This window comes from Crinia signifera, chromosome 6 (genome assembly GCF_055691185.1).
Source record: "Crinia signifera chromosome 6, ASM5569118v1, whole genome shotgun sequence".
Taxonomy (NCBI): domain Eukaryota; kingdom Metazoa; phylum Chordata; class Amphibia; order Anura; family Myobatrachidae; genus Crinia; species Crinia signifera.
In genome coordinates, this window is record NC_139222.1 from 176,401,062 (window position 1) to 176,425,597 (window position 24,536).

The 24,536-nt window shown below is 43.4% G+C and overlaps 1 protein-coding gene across 5 annotated transcripts in view; it reads left to right on the forward strand.

The window, feature by feature from the left end:
* Nucleotides 1-24,536, forward strand: part of CEP112 (centrosomal protein 112) — a 404,486-nt gene that overhangs the window by 91,743 nt on the left and 288,207 nt on the right. For all 5 annotated transcript variants that reach the window (XR_014444546.1, XM_083148204.1, XM_083148203.1 and 2 more), the window contains exons 14-16: nt 14,407-14,536; nt 16,345-16,437; nt 20,234-20,293. Coding sequence is in view for 4 of the 5 variants with exons in the window: in XM_083148204.1 (XP_083004330.1) it covers nt 14,407-14,536; nt 16,345-16,437; nt 20,234-20,293 (283 nt within the window). In the remaining variant the exon portion in view is untranslated. The remainder of the gene's footprint in view (nt 1-14,406; nt 14,537-16,344; nt 16,438-20,233; nt 20,294-24,536) is intronic.

Sequence of the window (24,536 nt, forward strand, 5' to 3'; positions counted from 1 at the left end):
AGCAAAGTGCGTCCGTTATCCGTTACCCGCAACTTAGCTGGGTAGAGTAGGGCAAATCTCCTATGGGAGTCTACCAAAAATTTGCACACAGTGGAGAATGCTTTCCGTTTTTGAGCTACTGCAACGGAAAAGTCCTGGAAGATTAGTATGCTTACGCCATCTATTATGAGTTGCTCCATTTTTTTGTATGCCCTTAGTATCGCCTCTTTTGTTCTAAAATCAAGGTAGCGTGCTATTACTGGTCTGGGGCGCGAGTTAGGGTCTGTTTTTTCTTGACCTATTCTGTGTGCTCTCTCGATATGGGGCAGATCTACAGAATCCAGCAACTCTAGGGCTAGCAGTAGTTTAGAGGATAGATAGTCAGATAACATATTGGGTTTGATATTTTCGGGTATGCCTATAAACCGGAGGTTATTCCTCCGGTTTCTATTTTCCAGGTCCTCAACTTTATCCTGGAGTTCTTGGATCATCATGGAGGTGTTATCAGAGGAGGATTGTATATTGTTGACAGTATCTTCTGCATCGCTTACCCTCTGCTCGAGGTCCGCTATGCGAGACGTATTAGAGGCAACCTCCCTAATCGTAGATTGAAAAGAGGCCTTGAATTCCTCCATTTTTTTGTCAATGTGTGGCATCAGGACCGCTAAGATTTCCTGAGCTGTAGAGGAAGGACCCGATTGGCTATCTGAGAAAATATCCCCATCTGGAGGAGGGGTCGTGTTTGAGGAAGATTGTGACGATTGGGGTGTCGAAGGTGGCTGTTTTGTAGTTCTGTTGCGTCTCATTGTCTCCTCACCAAGCGATGTGGTTGGGCGTGAACGTGATGGGGACAGAAACCTGTCCATTAACCAAATCTATTAGGAGATGAGTGAAAAGCGTGTGGAGTCGTGTAAGATTCAGGACTGAATGTTGCGGTCTGAGTCAGTTATGACTATAATAATCTTTGTGCTCCGAATCTCACACTTTACTATCTATGTCGAGTGTAGACAATTCTAAAGTAATAGTAGCTGGATTCTTCAGTTGCTAGAGTAGGTGTATAGGTTTGCCCGTGCAATTTAAAGGAGAGAATAGGAATATAAAGGTAGAGTGTATATCTCACATCTTTAGATTAGGGTCCATGAGCGCTTTCTCCTGCCTAGAATTATGTAGTTCTTACATATCACATCCTATATCTATGTAGGTATTTTATCTACGTTTGTTCCCAAGGTTACTGTAAGTAAAGTAAAGCTAGATTCAGTAAAAGAATTATGATAAGATATCTCGGTCTGTTAGGTATAACAATTACCAATATTACAGTCTTTTCTACCAGGTATATGAAACAAATTATTGGATTTAAAATAGTACTGTCAGATGCCACAAGGTGGCGGTATGCATCTTATATACCAAGCATGTAACCTATGTATTCCTTAGAAACAATACAAAACAGTGCAGAACAATCGCCTATTTGTCCAGAGAGTGTGGCCCAGGCTGTGAATTTCCAGGTATCGGCTTAATGTGTCCTAGGCTGTCAGCGTGTACCACACTCACATATAATTGAGCACAAGAATTTGCAAAACACAGACTACAGGAATGCTAAAAGAGAGTAGTCAAGAGGCATATATAGCAAGAACCATTAGAGCTATTAGTTACTGTAAATCCTCCCAATAGCCAGGAGTAGGGCCACCAATATCGTATCTTCTTTGGGGGTTAGTTGCTGCAGCCAAGTTCCAAGTAGGAGGGGGGTCCTTGGTAAGGTTACCTAGGATGGGTATTGGGCGTAGTGGGGGGCAAGAAGCTGGTTCGAATTGGGGAGCAGAGTTTGGTGCAACAGATGGAATATTAGTCACAAAGAGCACGTCCTGTCCCCTGCCGAGTATCCAATACTGGGAGTGAGTCTTGGAGGAATAGAGCACAGGGGGTATTGAGGGCTGTTTGTTTGTAATGCAGGTTCACTGCTCTCCCATTCAGGTGCAGGAGGAGGGGGGTCAGAAAGTAGTATGAGGGCCCACGTGTGGGCAGTAGATATGTTGTCTGTGTCCAAACCCAGGAAGATTGGTTTAATTGGAGGGGTTACCAGGGGGGGTCAGGGGCACAGTTCGTTCCTCCAGCCGTGGTAATGCAGGGCCGTCGCAGAAATCTATATAGGAGGGGGAGCCGGGGGGGTCCTTGCGGACTTTATCTAAACAATTGTTCAGCAAGGTTCAGTGGGGTATTGCGGGAGTTAGGTGCCGCTCCGGTGATGGTGGGGCAAAGACAAGGATGTTACCTGTCAGGGGGTGTGCAAGCACAGCCCCTGATCTGCCAGTCCGGTCACTCGCTGCGTCCCAGAGCCTCCGGCATGTGTTTGCGGACTCCCCAGTGCTCTCTTCTGATGGCCGCGTCACCCGTCAGCGCGGCGCGGTTCGTGGGCGTCGATCGTGACCCGCCGGTTTCAGTCCCCCGCCGGCTAGAGTTCCAGGCCGCTTCTCCTGTCTCTGGGTGTCGGGTAAGGCGGGCGGGTGGGCAGACCTCAGCAGCACAGGTCGGTCTCCCTGTCACGAGGCGGCCTGAACACAGGCCGGACTCCGGCGCTGGGTGGGGGTTTTCCAGGCCCCTCCGCGTCCCAAGATCCGGATCGATCGGTTCCCCGAGTTCCAGGGATCTCTGGGTTGGTGTTTGGTGTCCAGCAGTGTAGCGTGGAGGCTCGGATGGGGCCGGATTGCTCCCTGATGAGCGGAGCTCTATTAAGATGCGGCCATCTTAGATACGCCGCGCGCCGGAAGTCTACACCACTAATGTTAACAAATCATCATAAGCCAAAAGCCTGCAATAATTAACCCCATGTAATAGCGTAAGTGCCATTTTGTGTAGCAGCCTTGATAAATCAGCCTACTTTAAAAATCAGTAACAAAATTGTCATTGATGTTACTGTGTGGGCACAAAAGTGCTTCATTCAGTTTCAGAATTAACTCCTTTTTATTGCAATATGGGAACATCATAGGGTTATAGCTACATAAATTTGGTGAAAGCGTGAAAATGGGCAGTATTCAATGCCGCCAGCAAGGGGGGTTGTGCAGTGAGGATCACCGAAAACAAGCCATACTCGTCGTCAAACCCCCTCGCCGGCTCCTCACTGTATTCAGTGTTCTGGGGAAAATCTCGCAGTCCGAGGACGGCGAGGATACCTTTAAACGGCGAGGTTTGCCACAAATGCAGCAAGCCTGCTGCACTTTGTGGCAAGCCTTGCTTTTTAGATGGTTGGACTTGCCGTTTCCACCTCGCTGAAAAGAACCAGCAAGGTGTAAACAGCGAGTAATGGGCGGTGGGTTGAATACTGAGGGCAGCAATCAGCACTGCTCGCCGTCATAGCTCTCTGAGCATGGAAGTATGTGTGTAATCTGACCACATTTTATAAGGTTAAGGAATCGCCATGCTGTGGTTATGGTATCACGAAGTTGGAAATAAAAATATTAAAACTTTTAAAAAAACTGAAATTTGAGGTAATAAGTTAAAATCTGAATCAACAAACTCTTTTTTTATTATATATATATATATATATATATATATATATATATATATATATATATATATATATATATATATATAGACAGAAAAGTAGAAATGGCACTCACCAGGGCTTTTCTTTATATAATCCAAAAAGGAAATTTATTCCATCACTTTAGCAGACACATACAGATCAGGTCGACGTTTCGGCCACAGAACGTGGCCTTACTCATGACCACATCACACAGACAGACAAACAGGTCCCTATCCACAAGAACACCTCTTATTCCCACCTGGGCACCACCCATCAATCACCCGACCAATCAGGACTCAAAAACAAATGTGCACTGCAAAGCTATAATTACCTAATGTCATATACATAGCTGGTGTGACATCGCTGCCGCGATGTAGCTTACCAGCCCACCGCCATCCACGAGGCCCGGGCGTCTCTTCCGGGTTCCTCACTTCCTGGATGCGGTCCACAGGGCGGAAACGCGGCATCCTGCGTTCCACCCGCCGGCGCTATCATGTAAACAGACCTGGCTTGCTCAGCAAGCTCCGGTCACATGACTCCGGAAAAACACACTTCCTGGAGCACATCTATGCGCTCCACTTGCCGTAAGGGAGGTGTGTCTATGCGTTCCAACTGTTTATAATATTAATATAGCCAATTACCTACAAATTAACTGATCGTTCAAGTAACTTTATGGTGGTCTCCCACCAGGAACCAGAGGTGCTCCTGTCAACATTAAAAAACACAAAACATAAATATATAAACCCACAAGAAAGATGTATATACAGTGTTATCATCGATGGCCAACCGATAGTACAACCATCGGGGCCACACTGCAAAACGTGCTTAAATCACATGCAAAAGATATAGCCACTAGACCTCCAGCTTTTGTAACTCCTCCTATCATAGGAACCTAAGGAGAATTAAACCCTGTCCGAAGTATACAGGGAAAAATATGAAAAATATGAAAAAATGTGAAAAAATGTGAAAAAATGAAAAATTGAAAAAAATTATATTTTTGATTAACTCTCACATAAAAACTTATGAGGGTAAGAACCTGAGGATATTGAATTTGCACGTCCAGCAGCCATCAGTGGCATAGTCCACTTATAATATGTTCATTTTTTTCAAAGGAATATGTTTAAGTGGTTATACTCATTTAACCCCTTTGGGGCAACACTGTCCAACATGTGGATCCAGCGGGACTCCTTCTTCAGGAGCAACAGATCAATTGGTAGATTTTTACCTTCAGGATTGTGTTGTACGTACGGACAGTTATCTGCGTGACACAGGCCATTTTCTGGAAGGTCTGAAAGAATTAGATGACCTACCTGACCATTGCTTTCTGGCCACTATGGATGTTTCCTCCCTCTACACCGTCATCCCACATGAAGGCGGTGTAGAGGCGGTCAGAAAATGTCTGGTCAAGGGTCCATACTCTGGACCACCAATTGAATTTGTGTTGTCATTGCTTAGGGTTGTACTGGAATGTAATCATTTTCTTTATGATAAGGAATTCTTTTACCAACGCTCAGGCACGGCCATGGGCTCAAATTTAGCGCCAGGGTATGCGAACATTTATATGGACGAATATGAGAGACTCCACATCTTGCCCGCCTTTGGAGAACACATTAGATATTATCGTAGATTTATAGATGATATCTTTATTGTGTGGCAGGGCAGTAAAGATGCGTTCCTGGCGATGATTGAAACCTTGAATTCCCTAAGCAGCCCAATAAGATTCACAGCAGCAATTGACCCGCAAGAGATGAGTTTCCTGGATGTCCTTATCTTTAAGAAGGACAACAGGTTGGCACACACGCTTTACCGTAAACCTACGGACAGAAATACGCTCTTATCTGCTACAAGCCATCACCCAGAGGCCCTGAAGAATGGGCTACCCATATCGCAGTTCATGCGTGTTTTTAGAAACAACTCGGAGGAGGACCTGGCTAGTGTACAGATTGAAGAGGTCAAGCAGAGATTTCTGGAACGCGGCTACACAAAGTTGTCGATTGACAAGTGCCTCACCAGGGCAAGAGCCTTATTTAATAAAGAAGCTGTAAGAGAATCAAAGGCTACATCTGACAGACTGCTGTTTAGCATTAAATGTGACACTAGACTACAGACGGTGCAACGATCCATAAGGAATAAATGGGACATTGTTAAAACAGACCCAGACTTGAACAGAGCTAAAAATGGACCCCCGTTGTTTGGTATACGGAGAGGCTCGAACCTCAAGGACCTACTGTACCGTACCAGTGCGAACTCCGATGATATCAAGGAGAGTGAGAGAAGCAAGAACTGGTTGGTACGAAAAAATGGTTGTTACCGATGCACGGGGTGCACGACCTGTAGGTCACTAATGACTGGTGGCTCCTTTCCTCACCCCCAGACGGGTAGGAGAATCCAGTTACAGTACAGACTTCACTGCCAATTGGATTTTGTCGTCTATATTCTACAATGTCCCTGCAGTCTCATTTATGTAGGGAAGACGAAAAGGACCTTCCGCGAGAGGATGAACCAGCACCGCTCGGACATCCGATTGGCCTTTGAGAGGGGGACAACGGATAAACCGGTGGCTGCACACTTTACGGCTAGAGGGCATCAACTCTCCATGCTCAAATATATGATTATTGACTGGGTCCCCCCATTACGAAGAGGTGGCAACAGGGATCTGTTGCTCCTAAAGAAGGAGTCCCGCTGGATCCACATGTTGGACAGTGTTGCCCCAAAGGGGTTAAATGAGTATAACCACTTAAACATATTCCTTTGAAAAAAATGAACATATTATAAGTGGACTGTGCCACTGATGGCTGCTGGACGTGCAAATTCAATATCCTCAGGTTCTTACCCTCATAAGTTTTTATGTGAGAGTTAATCAAAAATATAATTTTTTTCAATTTTTCATTTTTTCACATTTTTTCACATTTTTTCATATTTTTCATATTTTTCCCTGTATACTTCGGACAGGGTTTAATTCTCCTTAGGTTCCTATGATAGGAGGAGTTACAAAAGCTGGAGGTCTAGTGGCTATATCTTTTGCATGTGATTTAAGCACGTTTTGCAGTGTGGCCCCGATGGTTGTACTATCGGTTGGCCATCGATGATAACACTGTATATACATCTTTCTTGTGGGTTTATATATTTATGTTTTGTGTTTTTTAATGTTGACAGGAGCACCTCTGGTTCCTGGTGGGAGACCACCATAAAGTTACTTGAACGATCAGTTAATTTGTAGGTAATTGGCTATATTAATATTATAAACAGTTGGAACGCATAGACACACCTCCCTTACGGCAAGTGGAGCGCATAGATGTGCTCCAGGAAGTGTGTTTTTCCGGAGTCATGTGACCGGAGCTTGCTGAGCAAGCCAGGTCTGTTTACATGATAGCGCCGGCGGGTGGAACGCAGGATGACGCGTTTCCGCCCTGTGGACCGCATCCAGGAAGTGAGGAACCCGGAAGAGACGCCCGGGCCTCGTGGATGGCGGTGGGCTGGTAAGCTACATCGCGGCAGCGATGTCACACCAGCTATGTATATGACATTAGGTAATTATAGCTTTGCAGTGCACATTTGTTTTTGAGTCCTGATTGGTCGGGTGATTGATGGGTGGTGCCCAGGTGGGAATAAGAGGTGTTCTTGTGGATAGGGACCTGTTTGTCTGTCTGTGTGATGTGGTCATGAGTAAGGCCACGTTCTGTGGCCGAAACGTCGACCTGATCTGTATGTGTCTGCTAAAGTGATGGAATAAATTTCCTTTTTGGATTATATAAAGAAAAGCCCTGGTGAGTGCCATTTCTACTTTTCTGTCTGTCTATGTGACCTCTTCGTGGGACCACTGAAAGGCGACCCCAGGCATTTGGACTGTTTGTAAGTGTGTGCCAACCTGCTCCAAAATATATATATATATATATATATATATATATATATATATAAAATGGTAGAGGAATGGAAGAGGCGGCACTCAAATGGGATTTTTCAAAAGTGTATTGTGGCAAAAGAAAGGACCAACGTTTCGGGGTCTTAATCACCCCTTTGTCAAGGTGCAAGTGGAAATCAAACAAACATAGTGCTGTGCTTACCTTAAATAACAAGGAGATTGTCAGTGAGCCAGTCACAGCATGCAGTTAGTGGGTGGGAGCCGGGAAACCGGAAGTGAGTGTCTAAAGGCCCCCATACACTAGCCGATTTTGGTCAGATTTCGGCCAGATCAGTCGGATCTGGCCGAAATCGGACCAAAATCTGCTAGTTTTGATGTCCCCTCAGATCCGATGCGCGGTCCCGTGCGCATCGGATCTGCGTCGGGTGGTCGGACCTGCTGCACGTCCGACCACCCGACTTGGGACCTAGTGGGGCGGCGCGGCGGTGCAGGGAGCAGGGGGGGCTGGGGACGCTGCGGGGGACACAGGCGGCATAGAGCCGGGCAGGGGGAGCCGGGAGCTGTCAGTACTGAATAAAAAAAAAGCCCATACAATGAATGGGCGGCCTGTGATTGGCTGAGCGCTCTCTCAGCCAGTCAGCAATTGGCTGAGAGAGCGCTCAGCCAATCACAGGCTGCCCATTCATTGTATAGGCTTTTTTTTCTAGCACTGACAGCTCCCGCCTCCCTCTGCCGGGCTCTATGCCGCCTGTGTCCCTCGCAGCGTCCCCAGCTCCCCCTGCTCCCCGGGTTTTTTACATGTGATAAATCGAGACGATTTATCACATGTAAAAAATGGCACATCAAGTGCCAATCTAATCAAGCTCCCCCGGGGAGCAGCCGGGGAAGCTCAGGGGGAAGTCGGGGGCGACTTGTCCTAAGGACAAGTCGCCCTAGTGTATGGGGGCCTTTAGAGAAGCCAGGTGTGTAAAACTGACCAGTTTCCTGTCTGTGGAACTCTCAATGGAACTCAAGCCAGCTGGTTGTTATGGCAACCCCTCTGCAACGTCTACCTCGGCTATGTCTCAGGCTACTAACACACCTGCTGTTAGCTGATTTCTGGCAAAAAAAATTTAAACAACAAAATCAGTGCTCAGTACACATATATCAACAGTACAATAACATATCAGGTTAAAAATGTGTGTATTAAGATGCGCAAACACGCAATATTAGACCACCTATCTGATGGATTAGAAGTGTTTGTGACTAAGAATATGAGTAAAAAGTTCAATGTGTCTGTGAACTAGATAAAAGGAGGTGGAAGTCAAGTATATACTGGCCACTGCTCACAGGAGTCCCTATTATGGGAATACTATCGGTGTGAGTGTGTTCACATATGTGAAAAATGCATCAGAGACCAACGGAATGAGGGCTATGTCGTCATTACTGCATGTCGACCTTTGTGTTGACTAGTGTCAGAAATGCATAGCTAATGTGTATTTGGGTCAGATATGGAATAGCCAAAGGGTCTCTGTGGCATAATGTGTTCACATGCATCAAAACTCAAAACATAACTAGGAAATTAAGGCAAGAATGAAAAAGTTTTAAAGGGACAGTAATGCTGGGTACACACCAGGACGACTAGGGCCCGATCTCCACAATCTAGATCCAATTCCGATCAATTGGATGTAGATTGTGTGCTAATTGGGCCCTTTTCTGACCTGGTGTGGACCGATACCGATCCGATGCGCGGTCCCGCGGGTCGGTCGTTATTGAGATCCTACCTGCTGCAGGTAGGATCTCAATGACGACCATACAGCCGGGTGCGGGTCGCCATCGGATCGGACCCGCTCACGGTGCACATCGTGAGCGGGTCGTGCCCCCCCGCGTCACCGTGAGCGGGTCGGACGAGACACTGACGACCCGCTCACGATGTGCATCGTGAGCGGGTCGTCCTGGTGTGTACCCTACATAAGATCAAGTCAGAGAGGAAGCAAAAAGCACACGAGCCCTATCCACAAATAGGGTGAGTCTACTTTGGGTCATACAGACTCAAGAATGGAAATTATATAAAATGCTGGAACTCAAACATAATGAAAAATTTAAAGGGACAGTAAGAGTAGCCGGAGAAGAAGCAAAAAGCACACTGGATCCCTGCTCGGTGAAATTAGGCTGCGATGCCAGCCTGATTGGATCTAATTCGGAAAAGCACACAATATGGGAATATTCCCAACAGGGAGACCCCCAAGGATGCACTATAACTATATGACTATTCAGAAGAAATGTTTTAAAGGGACAGTAAGAAAGAGCGGAGAGTAAGAAAAATCACACAATATATATATATATATATATATATATATATATATATATATATATATATATATATATATATATATATATATATATATATATGACTATAAGTCCATCACTCAGAGGAAAATCCCCAGGGACAGTTTGTCATTCAGTCCATTTGGTTTAGTACTGTTGAGTTTGTGGATCCAAGTGGATTCTCTCCTCAAGAGGATCCCTCCTCTGTCGCCTCTCCTCAGGGAATCCGGAATGTGGTCGATGACCATATGTCTCAAATCGGATAGTCTATGCTGTTTCAGGGCAAAATGTTTTGCCACTGGTTGGTCGTTGTCTGCACCTGAGATGGCTTTGCCGATGGCAGACCTATGTAAAGCCATCCTCGTGCGTAGGGACCTCACCGTCTTACCCACATATAATAAATTGCACGGGCACGTTATCACATAGACCACATGTGTGGTGGTGCATGTGACAACGTGTTTGATGGGGAACTTCCTTCCGTAAACTGGGTGGATAATGTCTGTGCCGGTTATCATGTGTTGACAGTTTGTGCAATTCACACATTTGTAACATCCATTAGGACGTTTGAGGAAGTTGCTCTTGCTGGTTTTCAACTCATTGGCAAAGCCGGTGATGTCATTGTGTACAATTCTGTCACTGATATTTCTCCCTCTCGTGTGGCAAATGAGTGGATTTTTGTCCTTGAGGCCTGGTAGGCTTGGGTCTGTCTTGATGATTAGCCACAATGCTCGGGAAGCCCTGGGAAGTACATGTATCGGGTGACAAACGGTAGAGCTGTATCCAATCTCTTTGTTTTCTCCGGAGTCATAGATTTTACTTGTAAAAGTTGTTCCCTTGGGACTTTTAGGATCTTTTCTTTTTGCGTGTGTAGCAAGTCATTTCTGTAACCCCTGTCTTCAAACCTCGTGATCATTTTGTCCAATACCTCAGGTAATTGTGAACGGTCACTTACGATGCGTGCTGCCCTCAGCATTTGTGATTTCGGGAGGGCTTTTTTTAAAGCCATTGGGTGGAAACTATTGGCCTTTAACACGTTGTTCTTGTCGGTTGGTTTGACATACAACCCTGTGTGTATTTTGCCTTCTCTGAGGTGTATCTGGACATCCAAATAGCTTATTGTCTGTTCAGAAGATTGAAAGGTGAACTTGATGGGTGAGTTTCTCAAGTTGATGCAATTCATGGAAGCCACAAATTCTTCCTCACTCCCGTGCCAGAGCATGAATAAATCACCTATGTAGCGTGTTAGCATGATGATCTTATCGTTTACGTCAGCATTATCGAAAAACATCGCTTGGGTCTCTTTAAACATGTACCGTGTTTCCCCGATAATAAGACACTGTCTTATTTTTTTTTTCGCTCAAAAAAGACAATAGGTCTTATTTTCGGGGGAGGGCTTATTTTAATAGACCTTGACAGCCCCACTGCTCCTTTAAAAATATGCCCCAATGCTCCTTTAAAAAAACGCCCCAGTCCACAATTCCCATCCCAGTCAACCAATCTTCCACATGCCCCCACCTGTTTGTGTTTGCGTACCGGATCTCAACCCCACCGGCGCTGTGTGCACTGATCAGCAGCCGCGTGATGTGCGCGGTGTGACGTCACGCCGTGCCTACCGCAATGCATCCCTGGGAACGGGAGCCGCGGTATTACTGAACAGGCGGGGGTGAGCGGGGCTGAGCAGGGCTACACTTTGACAAATGCAAAAAAATACATGGGAAATTTCATAGGTCTTGATTTCGGGGGAGGGCTTATTTTGGACAAATGGTCCAAATCTGGGGTAGGGCTTATTATCGGGGTAGGTCTAATTATCGGGGAAACACGGTAGATGTTTGCAAACGATGGTGATACATTGATACCTATTGAGCAGCCGGAAAGCTGTTTGAAGAACTTTCCGTCGAAGAGGAAATAGTTATTAGTGAGGGTCAGTCTCAGCAAGTCCATAAATAAATCATGGTTGAGCGTATCCATCCCTGTAGCTGCCAGAAAATCTTTCATGGTGTTTAGCCCCTCTTCGTGCAGGATGCACGTATATAGGCTGTTCACATCCATCACACACAGCCGTGCATTTGATAGTACATCCTGGACTTGTGCCAACCTGTTCAAGAAATCGGTAGTATCTTGGATGTAAGTGGGTTGCACTTTAATGATGGGTTGTAATATGCTGTCCAAGAATTGGGATACAGGTTGGAAAATAGAATTTTGGGCTGAAATGATGGTGCGTCCTGGGGGGTCTGTGATGTTTTTATGAATTTTGGGCAGTGTGAAAAATATTGGTACTGATGGATATTTCTGTGTTAAAGCTTGCTGTACTTTCTCCGAGATCTGTCCCTGCTGGTGTGCTCATAGTAAAACATGGTCCCGTTCGGATTTGTATGTATCTGTGGGATCGCTTGCAAGACGCTCATAGACAGATGAATCCTCAAGTTGTCTATTACACTCTGTTGTATATGCTACTAGGTCTTGAATTACAAGGCCACCGCCCTTATCTGCAGCCCTGAACACTACATCGCGATATTGGCTCAATTGTTGTAGGGCTTGTTGTTCTTTTCTGCTCATATTGTTATGGATGGGCTGTGCTGCATTGGCGAACTTCGAGACAGACGTGTCTAGCAATCGGGAGTAGGTAGCAATGGAGGAATTGGTCGACTGTGGGTCGAAGGTAGACTTAGTTCTTGATTTGATAAATAGATTGTGCTGTTCCACCTCAGCGGTGGCGACCTTGTTCTGAAAGAACTCTTTGAGCTTAAGATTCCTGGTGTGGCGGTGCATATCTACTTTCCATGTGAGTTCATCAAACTGAGTGGTGGGAATAAATGTAAGGCCATGTTCAAGTACTTTGAGTTCATCAGCATTAAATTGTCGTTGAGATAAATTATATACTAACGATTCTGCTGGTTTGTGGGCTTTCTTGTGGATGCGCGTATTTTGCCCGCCCCTGCTGGTGGTCGTCCTGTGCCTCTTCCCTTGGAGGTGGTTGGAGTGGGTGCCTCCTCGGAGGTCCCCAAAGGGGCCGGATGATCAGGAGTATCTGACTCGACATTAAACTCACTGTCACTATTAGATGATACATCTGTCTTCCTCGGTGTGGCCTGTGCTCGTTTAAAGGGTCGTTGTCTTTGAGGTCGGCTTCGCCTGGTGCGGTTCAGAATCGTCGCCGGCGAGCCATCTATACACCTGGTTGTGATCGTAGTCGCTATAATATAGCAGAGAGATCCGCACTCCAAATCAGGACAACATCAGTGGGGTGCTCCACTTAAAGTACCACTAGTGTACCAGAATATAGTTCCGGGGGCTGATCCATAGAAATCAACCAAGCGTGCACACTCCAAAATTCCAGCAGTGACAATTTATTGTATTTAATACATCACCAATGTGATAGGTCAAGCAGTTAACGTTTCGGACCAGTAATAGTCCTTTTTCAAGACGGCATCTGGGACAGCCAAACAACGCCACAGCAATGCAAAAGACAATTGTCACTGCTGGAATTTATCAACTTTACTGTTGCACTTTTTTTAATTGAACCTTATCATGAAGAGAGATAAGGCCCTCCTACAGTACCGCTGTGGGTTTGTTACTACCCAGTTTGTTTTATCACTGTTTCCAATTGTAAAGTTCAAAGGAATATGCTGCGCTGGATAAGATCCTGTAAATAAATAATATATGATAATTTAATCAAACACATATTTTCATTGCTGTATATAAAAATTAAATATATTAACCATAACAATCAATTATTCTATCTGTCTTTGATTTTCTTCTATTAGCAGTTAGAACAATTCAATTGATTAATAATGCCAACATCTTGTACCTGTGTTTTAGGCTCTTTGTCCATATTTTTATGGAATTGTCCTAGAATTTGACAGTGGATAAGAACCAATTGTCTGCTTGAAACACATGTACATGTAAACACATACATGCTTTGGTTCATTTTTTGGTCTGGAGCCAATTACCTCCCAATGTATTTTTGGATTCTGGGTACCTGTAGGAAACCTACGCAAGCATGGTTATAATATAAAAACTCCATACAGTTAGGGCCTCTCCTTTGTGCACAATATGGGAAGGTGGGCAGATGGCAAAGCATCCTCTCCAGCGGCAGCTCGTAGCTTATTGTCGCCGCCGCTGCTGCCTCCTCTTCAGTCCCGGTCCCGGCGCCTGTGCTGTGATGAGTGACAGGCGCTGGGACTGGTGCATGCGCAGTACACACGTGTACCGTGCATGCAGCCAACTTCTATGGGCTGCTTGGGCAACAGCCCATAGAAGCAATCTTGGTCCCGGCGCCTGTACAATGTAAGTTACAGGCACTGGGACCAGAGCGTGTGCAGTACCTATATAGGTACTACGCATGCGCATCTGCCGTTTTTGCACGGCAGCCCACACAAAGGTGTCCCGGAGGGAGGAAACACCTCCCAATAGGACTGACTTTGTGACTGGCAGGTCGGACTTCCAATTGGAAGTTACTGCCAGTCACAGTGAAGCCAGTGCAATCTCACAGACTGCATCTAGCTTCACTACAGGGTCGGATTTTACCTGGGGGAGCTGCAGCCCTGCAGCCCATAGGTAAAAACCGCCACTGATCCTCTGCGTTTTGCTCAGGGTTACAGTGTACTCTGTATGCAGGGGTGCAGAGCAATTTTCATAGAAAGTATTTCCACTTTTATGTTCAGTTTTAATATAATTGTTAATAATTGAGATTCAGAAATAGCCATATTGGGTAAATATGATCTAATACGGTTTCTTCCAGATTCTCCTCTTTACAGAAGGATAGAGACAGCCTAATTCTGGACTATGAAAAGCAGATTCAGAAACTGCAGAGCAAGTATGATTCTGACATCAGCTTCATTACTCAGCAGAATGCTCTCTCTGCAGCCAAGGTATGTACCCTAAGGAGAGGTTTGTGGGGTTTACATGTACTTTCTGATTTGCCTACTTTTTTTTTTATCTAATATATCTTAACCCCTGCCAGTAACCTGGTGCATGTACATGAGAGTGAGGAGATGGATTCAGAAACCTATAATATATGTAACTAGTAAGCCCGCTCGAAGCAAATACTTCAAAGCTAGTAAGGTAGCTTATGACAGAGATGTAGTTTCACTCGCTGCCAACAGATGGCAGTGTTTTGTTGACACACAGACACAAGACATATATATAGATGATCATTGGCCTTTTATGTTAACATGACAGGAGACCAATAATGCCATTTTTCTGTATCTTCTTATTGTACATCACTGTAAGGTTATGTAAACAGATTATAGCTGATTTTGTTTTATATTCAGCTAGGCTTTTGCACATGTAAATTGGGGAAAAATGGTTTGTGAGAAAACCTGGATACAGTTAGTGCTTCTCTATCACTCAGGATCTGCAAATGTGTTAGTAATAAATTGGGGCTTTTTAGCATGTTCCAGGTGAGAATTCTTACTATTGGCCTTAAATTAGGAATGAGCACGGACAAGGCAAAGCCTAGGGGGAGTCTAGAGAGTGATATATCAACTGTCACAGATGTGTTCTGACTGTAGGCAGAGTTTTCCGGTAGCTGTCTCGTTTCCAGGGATAAAATTCCGGAGTAGAAAGCACTGTGGCGGCAGAATGATGGCTCAGTCATTCTAGAGGGCTGGCTGGTGTTCATATTGCCAAGGCACAGGATTTGCCTGTGCCTGGTAGTGTATTGTTCTGTGCAACTAGCAGTGATGAAACATATGGAACTTAAATATTATCCTTCTGTGACCAGATTTAACCATTTATTCAAACTGCACTGATACTGATATTTTGCATGGTCTTTCTCTTCCCAGTTATTTACATAGTATCAGCGGCCACCTTTGTTTTCATGCCCTCCTACATTTTGACTGTCTGTAAATACCCTGTTTTGTTGTATCACTGTCCCCTTTGTAAAGCGCAAAGGAATATGCTGCGCTATATAAGAAACTGTTGTGTAGTCAGTCTTCTCTCTGTGTGTTGGCTCTGCCTTCTCCATCTCATTTGTATACTATACAATGGGCTTGATTCAGAGGTAAGTTCTATTTGCAAGATGCTGCAGCGATGTTCTAGTGCCCCAGGAAGTATCTGAAGAAACCCACAGATCCGAGTGCGGTGTATCAAGATGCAGCGTCATATCACCATTGCAACCTAAGCTTACCCAGAATGACTGGCGAAAACAGAAAATCTGCATCTTTTGGCCTTGGCATGTCTATTAAAACAGAGACATCATGCCCCCATTTTTCTAAATGGCCCCTGTTGCCCACACCAAAACAACCACAGTACATCAATCATGCTACAGCTTGGGAGCACTGCTTGTAGTCTTACATACTGAGATCTGCCCATATGCAAGGTACATAATCTGTGTATGTGCAGATCTCTAAATATCGGCGTTTTATGCAAACCATCCGGTATACATACAACTCTGAATCATGCCCAATGTCGAGTCATCTTTCTTTCTTTACTAGAGGAAAGCTGAGTGTATTTTCTTATCCCTTTCATTTACATATAGTGGTAGAAGCAATACTTTGTCACACTAATGGAATTCTGTTTTCTTTTAGTAGGATCATAAAATATTATTTCTTACAGAACAAAGTCATTTTTGTTAAGAATGACACCAGATAAACTCTGTAAAATGCAAAAAAAATATAATAATATGAAAGGTCAGTATATTGAGAATATACAATTACCTCATCTCTGGTCTCTACAGGCCTCTGCACTAATAGAAGAGCTTGAAGATACACTCTCCAGAGTTAAGCAACAAGGAAAAGAGCGGGAGCATCAGTTGCAACACGATATAAGGGTGAGTTGATGCCCATTGATCTCTTTGAAGACCAAGCTGGGGAGATTTCTACCTGAATAATTGTAGAGAGCGCACTGAATTAAGCACATGATAGTATTTATTAAAACAGCAATTAAAAAGATTCAACTACAAAATAATATTAATTAATTAATAAATCTATTGAATAGATTCAATAGATTTATTAATTAATTAATATTATTCAGTGCGCTCTCTACAATTATTCTTGAATAATACCAGTCCTTTTTCTTTATTGGGATCTGCCAGTGATCCTATTGGGAGCCGCCATATAGATACTTTGTTTGTTAATATTTATTAATTTAATTTTGCACCTGATTCACATATAGAGATTTATACCTACATCATAAGGTATTTTATCACACAAAATGTTACTGACAATTCATAGCCAGTGGACAGCAAGTAGTATCGTAAAACATACAGTGGTGTATTCAATGCTTTCTGCATTCTGTGACAGTAAGCAGTGCTGCCTCCTCGCAGTCACAGCTCACAGGGGGGGAGATTCTCTAAACTAAAATTGCGGAAAAAAAAACGTTTTCGGGGATTTTACGGCATTTTGGGATGCTCTAAGCATCCCCCGCCGAGTTACGGCGATGCCCCATAGAAGCCTATGGGTTTCTAACGCGATCCCCCGCCGCCCCGCACTGTTGTGTTGAGGGTGGAGCATTTGGGAAATAAATGTTAGTTTTATTAGTTAATGTGTATAAAGCTCCTCCTCTAACCAACCCTCACTGAGTCAGTAATTTGTTTAAGGGTTGTGCAGGTATAGAGCAGTTTATATAGTACAATTCTATTTTGTTTTTGTTTTCTTGGTTAATGTTTTGTTTTTATAGGCAGCTATCTCTCTGGTGGAGGTGGATATTTCCATTTGGTGGCATGTTTGCAGGTTCTGTGGTAGTTAAAAGGTTGTACAGAGCCACATTGAGCCCCGATAATGAATGTAGGCATGTCATCAAAGGGCCAGTGTGTCCCCACTCCCCAAAAATAATAGAATGTAAAAAAATCAGAAATAAGGAAATAAAGCTTCATAGCAGCACGTTCGTGTGAATCAGCCATGAAAAAAATAGGTTGAAAACGATTGAACAACGCGTTAAAATTTTTTTACTGGAGTCAAATGCTACCTTTACCCGCTACAGTACTTCTGACTCAAAAGGGTTCCACAAACATTTACCTAGTGGCGAGCCCGAAGCGTGGCGAGCGCAGCGAGCCGCACGAGGGGACGCTGGCTACTTTACATGTATTCTGCGTCCCCTCGCGGGGCTCGCTGCGCTCGCCACGCTTCAGGCTCGGTATATAAAATCAGCTCCACGTCGACGTGGATAGTGGGGGTATGAAAAGGTCGGAGGACGCGTACCACCGCCCCTCGCGGGTTCGCTGCGCTCGCCACGCTTCGGATTGGTGTCAATAGTGGGGTGGCGTTAACAATGTTGGGGCCATTTCACCCATGAGGGGGGGGTTAGCAATTAAAATTGGGGTTTTGGGACCTTTTTACATTGATTCCAATGTAAAAATCTCGTCGATTGCATCATCTCATGCATCTTATACCACACATAAGATGCATGAGATGCTTGCAATGTAAAAATCTCGTCAATCTCGTCGATCACGTCGATTGCATCATCTCAAGCATCTTATGCCGCACAAACACATAAGATGCATGAGATGCTTGAGATATCAGCCCCACACATACAATCTAGATCGTGGGCGCCGTGCTAGGAAAGCAGTACCATATATATATATAACCAAAGTCTTACTGTGAGGTAAGACAAAAGCACTCTCCACAATGTCATTATATGGGTAAAGAACAGGAAAAAACACCTGATCCTGTGGAAATTACCCTGTTGTCTCAACATGTATTCTGGCGACCACCTTTGATTGCTGCTGGACTTTAAAAGACTCCTTGACAAAGGTCACGGTTAGTGACCGAAACGTTGGAGCTAAGGATTTTGTTTTACATTGTTGCTTTGGTATATCAGGTGTTTTTCCTGTTCTTTACCCATATAATAACATTGTGGAGAGTGCTTTTGTCTTACCTCACAGTAAGACCTTGGTTTTATTTTTGGACACAGGTCACACCTGTGTTCCATTGAGGCACCCCACCAATTGTCCATAGTTGAAAGTGCGAGTGCAGGCTTTGTGAATCTGTATATATATATATATATATATATATATATATATATATATATATATATATATATATATACTCTGTGTGTATGTGTATATATATATATATATATATATATATATAAATATGTATATATATTTATATATTTTTTTTCTTCGTTCCATTTTTCAAAATTGGTCGGAGTAATAGTGGTTACAGCGGGGTAGAACATTGTTCCTTATACCACATCTTTTTCCTTTCGTTCATCCTTTACTATGTAGTAAATGAAAAATAAGGAACGCACACCACAGGTGACTGTTCATGTGGAGCTTCATTCTGAGGCTACTTTTTTTACAATTCCAATGGTAGTCTCTTTTCAATGTGCCACCGCTATTCCCGACGGGGGAAATAGCAGAGGGTCCCTATTCAATGCTGCCTTTACCGACAGCATTGAAGAGGGGTCACGGCAGAACGAGCCTGATTTCAGAAGCTGACGGCCCGTTCTGCCGATAACGGCCATGGATTGACGCGATCCCGGGCGCAGATCAACAATCCATGGGCGTTTTTGCAGCCACACCCCCTTTGCACCGATTGGCAGACGGGACATCTAATCCCGCCTGCCGATCTGCTGTTGATCAAGATGCAAACGGGCCAGGATCACACCTGTCTGGAGGGATCGACAGCCGTGATCCTAGATTGAATACCCCCAAAGTTGGAACACAATGGTATGTGAGAGCATTCCCAAGACTATGCTTAACCTTACATATAAGTGAACTTTCAGGGCCATGGGTAAATAGTCAGAGCATCTTGTACAAGTTTAACCTTTTATAGGGCCAAATCTCTGGCTTAGCAGAGCTAATTAGAGTGGTATCTGTCCCAGTAAGTGCAAACAAGGGACCTAGATTCTGTCCTTCACACACCTTTCAACAACAGGTTGTGATGACAAGTAGGATTTCAAGCAGATCAAGAAGTTGCAGTCAGGCCTTTGTCTAATGGCAGAGCACTTAATCCTTCATACCGATCGCTTCTGTGGAGGACGTCTCTTGTGGTTTACAGATTGCTAGTTTCTTGTTCAGATCTGTGGACTACAAGAAGGTAAGAGATAAACAGGCCAGGTCCTTGGTCACAGGGTACCTCCACCCATAGAGTTTTTTTTCCCACAGGTTCTGAATTGGGACCAGGAACACAAGGGGTTTACTTCTGCACATTTCGGGTTGTGTTTCCAAGGAATTATGTGAGACAGCAACTTGGTCCCACACAGTTATCTCATTTTCATGATTTCACCTCTGAAAATGCTGGCTTTGGGTGTAACATTTAGCCATGTTTCTGCGCACCTTTCATGAGGGGCAAGAGTTTATTGTCCTTATGGTAGCAATGTCTCTCCAGATTGAATGAGGAAAAATACTGTTTTTTTTATACCTTTATTAAGCCTGTTTTTTTCCTGTACAACTGTGGTATCCTTCCATTCTTCTGCTACACTAGTTATTATTCTTTTTAGAGTGTTTTTTTGTTCTATATTTTCTTCCTTTCACCCTATTTTTGTGAGCTGTATACTTAAAGAAACTAATCTTTTAGGTGACTAGCCATGTCTTCAATATCATTATGATTTGTTATTGGGTTTTTAATAATGTAATTATTTATGGTATTAATGGTTTAGCTAATGCAACTGCTCTCTTTCAGGAAGAAGAAAACAAATTTCAGAAGGAGAAACTTAATCTGGAGCGATGCTGGGAGAGGAAGGTATATAGCTAAGTCTGCCTCCAACTTTTGAGAAATTGGGGTGGTTGTACAAGGTGGAATTTTTGGTAAAAATTAAGTAAAAACTCCCTAAGATGGTAGAGTAGAAGACATGGTGGCAACCTGATTTGTTGCACCTTGTAATGTATTTCTACCACCACTCTGGTAAGACCCCAGAAGATGTGCTCGTAGAACCAAGAAGGTAACTTTATGATTTAAGAGCAGTGCGGTTATGTGGACAGTATATATAGTAAGTAAATATTATTGTAAGTGAAATCCACTTTAATATATCATGATATATGGTGCTTTATAAGAGAATACAAAGGAATTATAAAGTTTACACATAATGTTACCTGTATGATGCGAGATGAGATTCGTTTTTAGACCATAATGTTATAGCAGTTATATAAATAAGTTCCATAATAAAGTGTGGAACTTTTATTTTCTAGGTGAGAAATTATACTGTGTATACATTATCAATGATGAGTAATACTCCCCATTCCTTCTATGGATGCACACAAGGGAAATGTGCAGAGATAAGAGCTTCTCTGCTAAATTTACCATTATTGGCTGTTATAGAGTTTTGCTTTTTTAATTGGCTGCCAGGGCTGAGGATACAGCAGCGATCTTGGAGTCTGCCAGAAACAGCTTGGGTCTCTAAAGCAGCGGAGGGATAGTATAGAAGCAAGATTCAGTAATCTGACAGCTCACTTCCTCTGAGCTTTTGGGGTAAAAAGCTATTGATATAGGGATCCTGAGGGTTTGGATTTCAGACTCAGAAGGTACCAACTGGCTTTGAACTTGAGAGCCTGCACAGAGTTTCAGAGGACTCTGTAATCTCTTGTTTGGATACCTGTTGTTGTAAAGGAAGCCTTTTAGTGTCTGATTTCATCTGTAACATAAAAAATGATTCACAATTCTTTGTGGAGTATAAAACGAATAGTCATTTCAATCCTATTTTTACTCTGGGATCCCTAAGCATCTAGATGGATGGGTTCAAGACCGAGTTAATGCTTTCAGTTATTAACAGAATGAACAGGAGTTTACAGACCTCTTGCTTATGTACTTACAAATTAAGCTTAGTACACACCTGCTGATTTGAGTGACATATTGCGCACATCATCCAGTGTGTACCCATGATCTAAAGATGTGGCCACGCTCATCGCTGCCCCAATTGCCACATGTGAGTCCAGTGGCAATTGGTGCAATTCCATTGCATAGGATGTGCGCTTCCGAGGCTCATAGAAATGCATTGAGCAGCGATATTGCAGCATGGCAATTCTGCACTACAATGATGATGAGCACGTCTACATCTGAAGGGGTTCATGTAAGTCACTGGTGAAATTCCCCAACAACCCTGCAGCAGGGCCGACAGGGGATCTCTCTTGCAATGGCATCCTGCAGAATTTAGCATTTAACGTACCTCCCTCTTTCCTTGTCCCACTTAGCATCGGTAAGTGTCTATGCACTTGCCGCATGCACGGGACCCTGGCATTTTACCTGACCCTGTATGCCAAGCATAATAGGTATCCAGCATTTACAATCTGCAACAGACAACATTGTCCCCTCAGGTTTCCTTTTTCTGTCCCTGTATATTCAAATTGTATCCCTACATTCCAACTTGGCTTCCAGCATGAGGATGGTCAAAAATATGGCAGATCCTGGGTGACAATCATGAAATTCTTGTTTGATTGCCAACTTTCAGTTTACCATTCCATGGATGTCTTGGTACAGGTGGCTTTCGATTTGCCACAAATTCCAGATTAAACTGATTTTTAAATTAAATGATTCTCACCATTACTTGACCCGCCAGCTCTTCCCTCGGTCTCTAAGGGTGCAAAACAAAATGACAGTTGTCAGCACATGTCCTCACTTCTGCAAATCTGTATATACAGTAGGAGCAAGTTTCATCTTTGCTCCTTTGGTCATGGCCAGCCATGGCTATTCTATTGTTCTCAGCTGCAATACAATACGTATTGCAGCTGAGAACAATAGAATAGCCATGGCCAAAGGAGCAAAGATGAAACTTGCTCCTACTGTACTTAGCAAAAGGAAAGTTATTCGCTCTTACTTTGATAAAAATAGTTAAATTACATAGTAGCCCACATCACTGGTCCTTAAACTTCTATAGGAACATCATGATTAATAATAAATTGTACTTTAAATCAACTGCACAAGGCAACACACAATATATCCCATATTATACCTCATACCAGCTGCACTGCAATATACTGTATATACTGTAGATGCCTTATAAGGATATAAAATAAAGACCATTCTTGTCATTGCTTTTTTTCATGCTTTTATTTTGCTAGATATAATATAATTATTATCCTTTATTTATATGGCACTACAAGGGAACAATACATAAATAAACAAAAAAGTAACAAATTACTGTACAAGGCAAGTTAGGACAAGTACATGGTAAATAAAGACCGTTGTATCAGGGGACAGAACACTGAAGAGGTTATATATATTCTAAGAAAAGCACTAGGAGAGAGGGCCCTGCTCGTGAGATCTTACATTCTAAAGTATATGCAGTTTTACAAATAAGTACAAGTTCATAACAACTGTCTGTAGTGTCCCCATCTAAGCCATTTAAATAGCTGTGCAACTGTGTCAAAGGATGCAACGATTTCTCACTTGGTGGCTGAAAAGCTACAACCTGAAGAAAGAGTTGCCCATTGTCCAGCTGGGTTTGTTTGGTAGTGACTTAGGACACATTGAGCTTCAAGGATAGGGGTTCCTCCTCATTTGTGATAAATGGGTCTTCAGGCTCCAGATCCCACAGTGGTTTTTAACGCTCGGGTCAGTGAAAGAAAAGTTCTTGAGAGAAAGGTTCATTGTAATTCAGTCAGACAAGATTCAGTAAAATAATGCCTCATAAATAAATAACCCGGGGGAACCAAGAATTCCCTGGCCATATGAGTACCAGCAGAATCATGTAGTAGGCAGGGAAAAAAAAACATTTCAGCCATTATCCTATGGGTTGAAAACTGGAAAGCAGCTGAATAGTACCTTGATCTGGATTTCTTCTAATGAGTATTGGACAGGTGGTGCAACATAATGGCAGCTCAGATAAATCAGTGTAGTTTTTTTCTCCATAATGAGTCAAGTGTTTCCATAAATACCATTGTAGGTGATGCTTCTGCAAGTACTCAAGAAGAAAGGGGGATGGGAAGGAGCATTCAGGGGCTTATAGTCATTTCTAAACATCTGTACTTTGCAGCGTGATTTACATCTACATTGGGTCCTAAATCAGGGACCTTATGTGATTAAAAGGCAAGTATACGTTTACTTATGTAGTTGCATTTCTTACCCCACCAGCTCTGGGATTAAGGAAGAATTCTGATCTGAACATATGCAAAACTGATTGCTTCTTCCTGTACCGTTCAGAGCTCCTGGTCCTGTCCTGGAATTTTATTTACAAACCTACTGAAGCCCTTGACAGCCAATGGTGGTATAGAAGGGAAGTAGCCTAAATTGTCAAAACATCATCCCCTGCAGTCTGTACACCAGTGTATCCACTGTCCCCATAGAACTCAGAGAAAATGATCCCAGTTTGATGCACCATATCTGGCACTGATTAACTTCTGGAGTTTCATTTTCTTCCAATTGGGGGAACAAATCCTTTTATGTCGCTTACATTTCAAATATTATTTACATGTAATGGAATAAACCAAATGAGTCAGTAGATTAGAACAGGCTGAAAGGCGCAACAAATTACAGGTTGATTGGACCACTTTCATGAGAGAAACCGAAATAGGTTTACATTAAACTGTTCATGTAATTAGAATATGTATGTAGTGGCACCTTCCACTTGATGTGTGTTTGTGACTATTGGCAGTAGAGGGGTTAAGGCATTATATCAGTGGCTTAGAAATATTTGACGCACTCCCCGCCCCTTCCTTTCCTCCTTCTTTGCAGCTGTAACAGCTGTGGTGGAGAGGGTCAGTTCTTATAAACAACATTGTATATTTGGCCTGTGCTCCTCTTGCTCTGCCAGAAATCTATACAAGTTGGAATACAGCTCTTAACATGGACATCAAAGGCCCGCAGCGAGGAGAACTGTCTGACTGTATTGTCGTAAAACATATCAGAAAAGTTTATCCTTAAAACTTCATCCAGTTTACAATCCTGGAGCTGTGAAGTTCTTGTGCAGTGCCAGACTAATGGATTCTTACTGGGTGAAGGCGAATGAGATATCTTGTGCCTGTCAACTCAGCTACCTTTAGGATGACTGTAC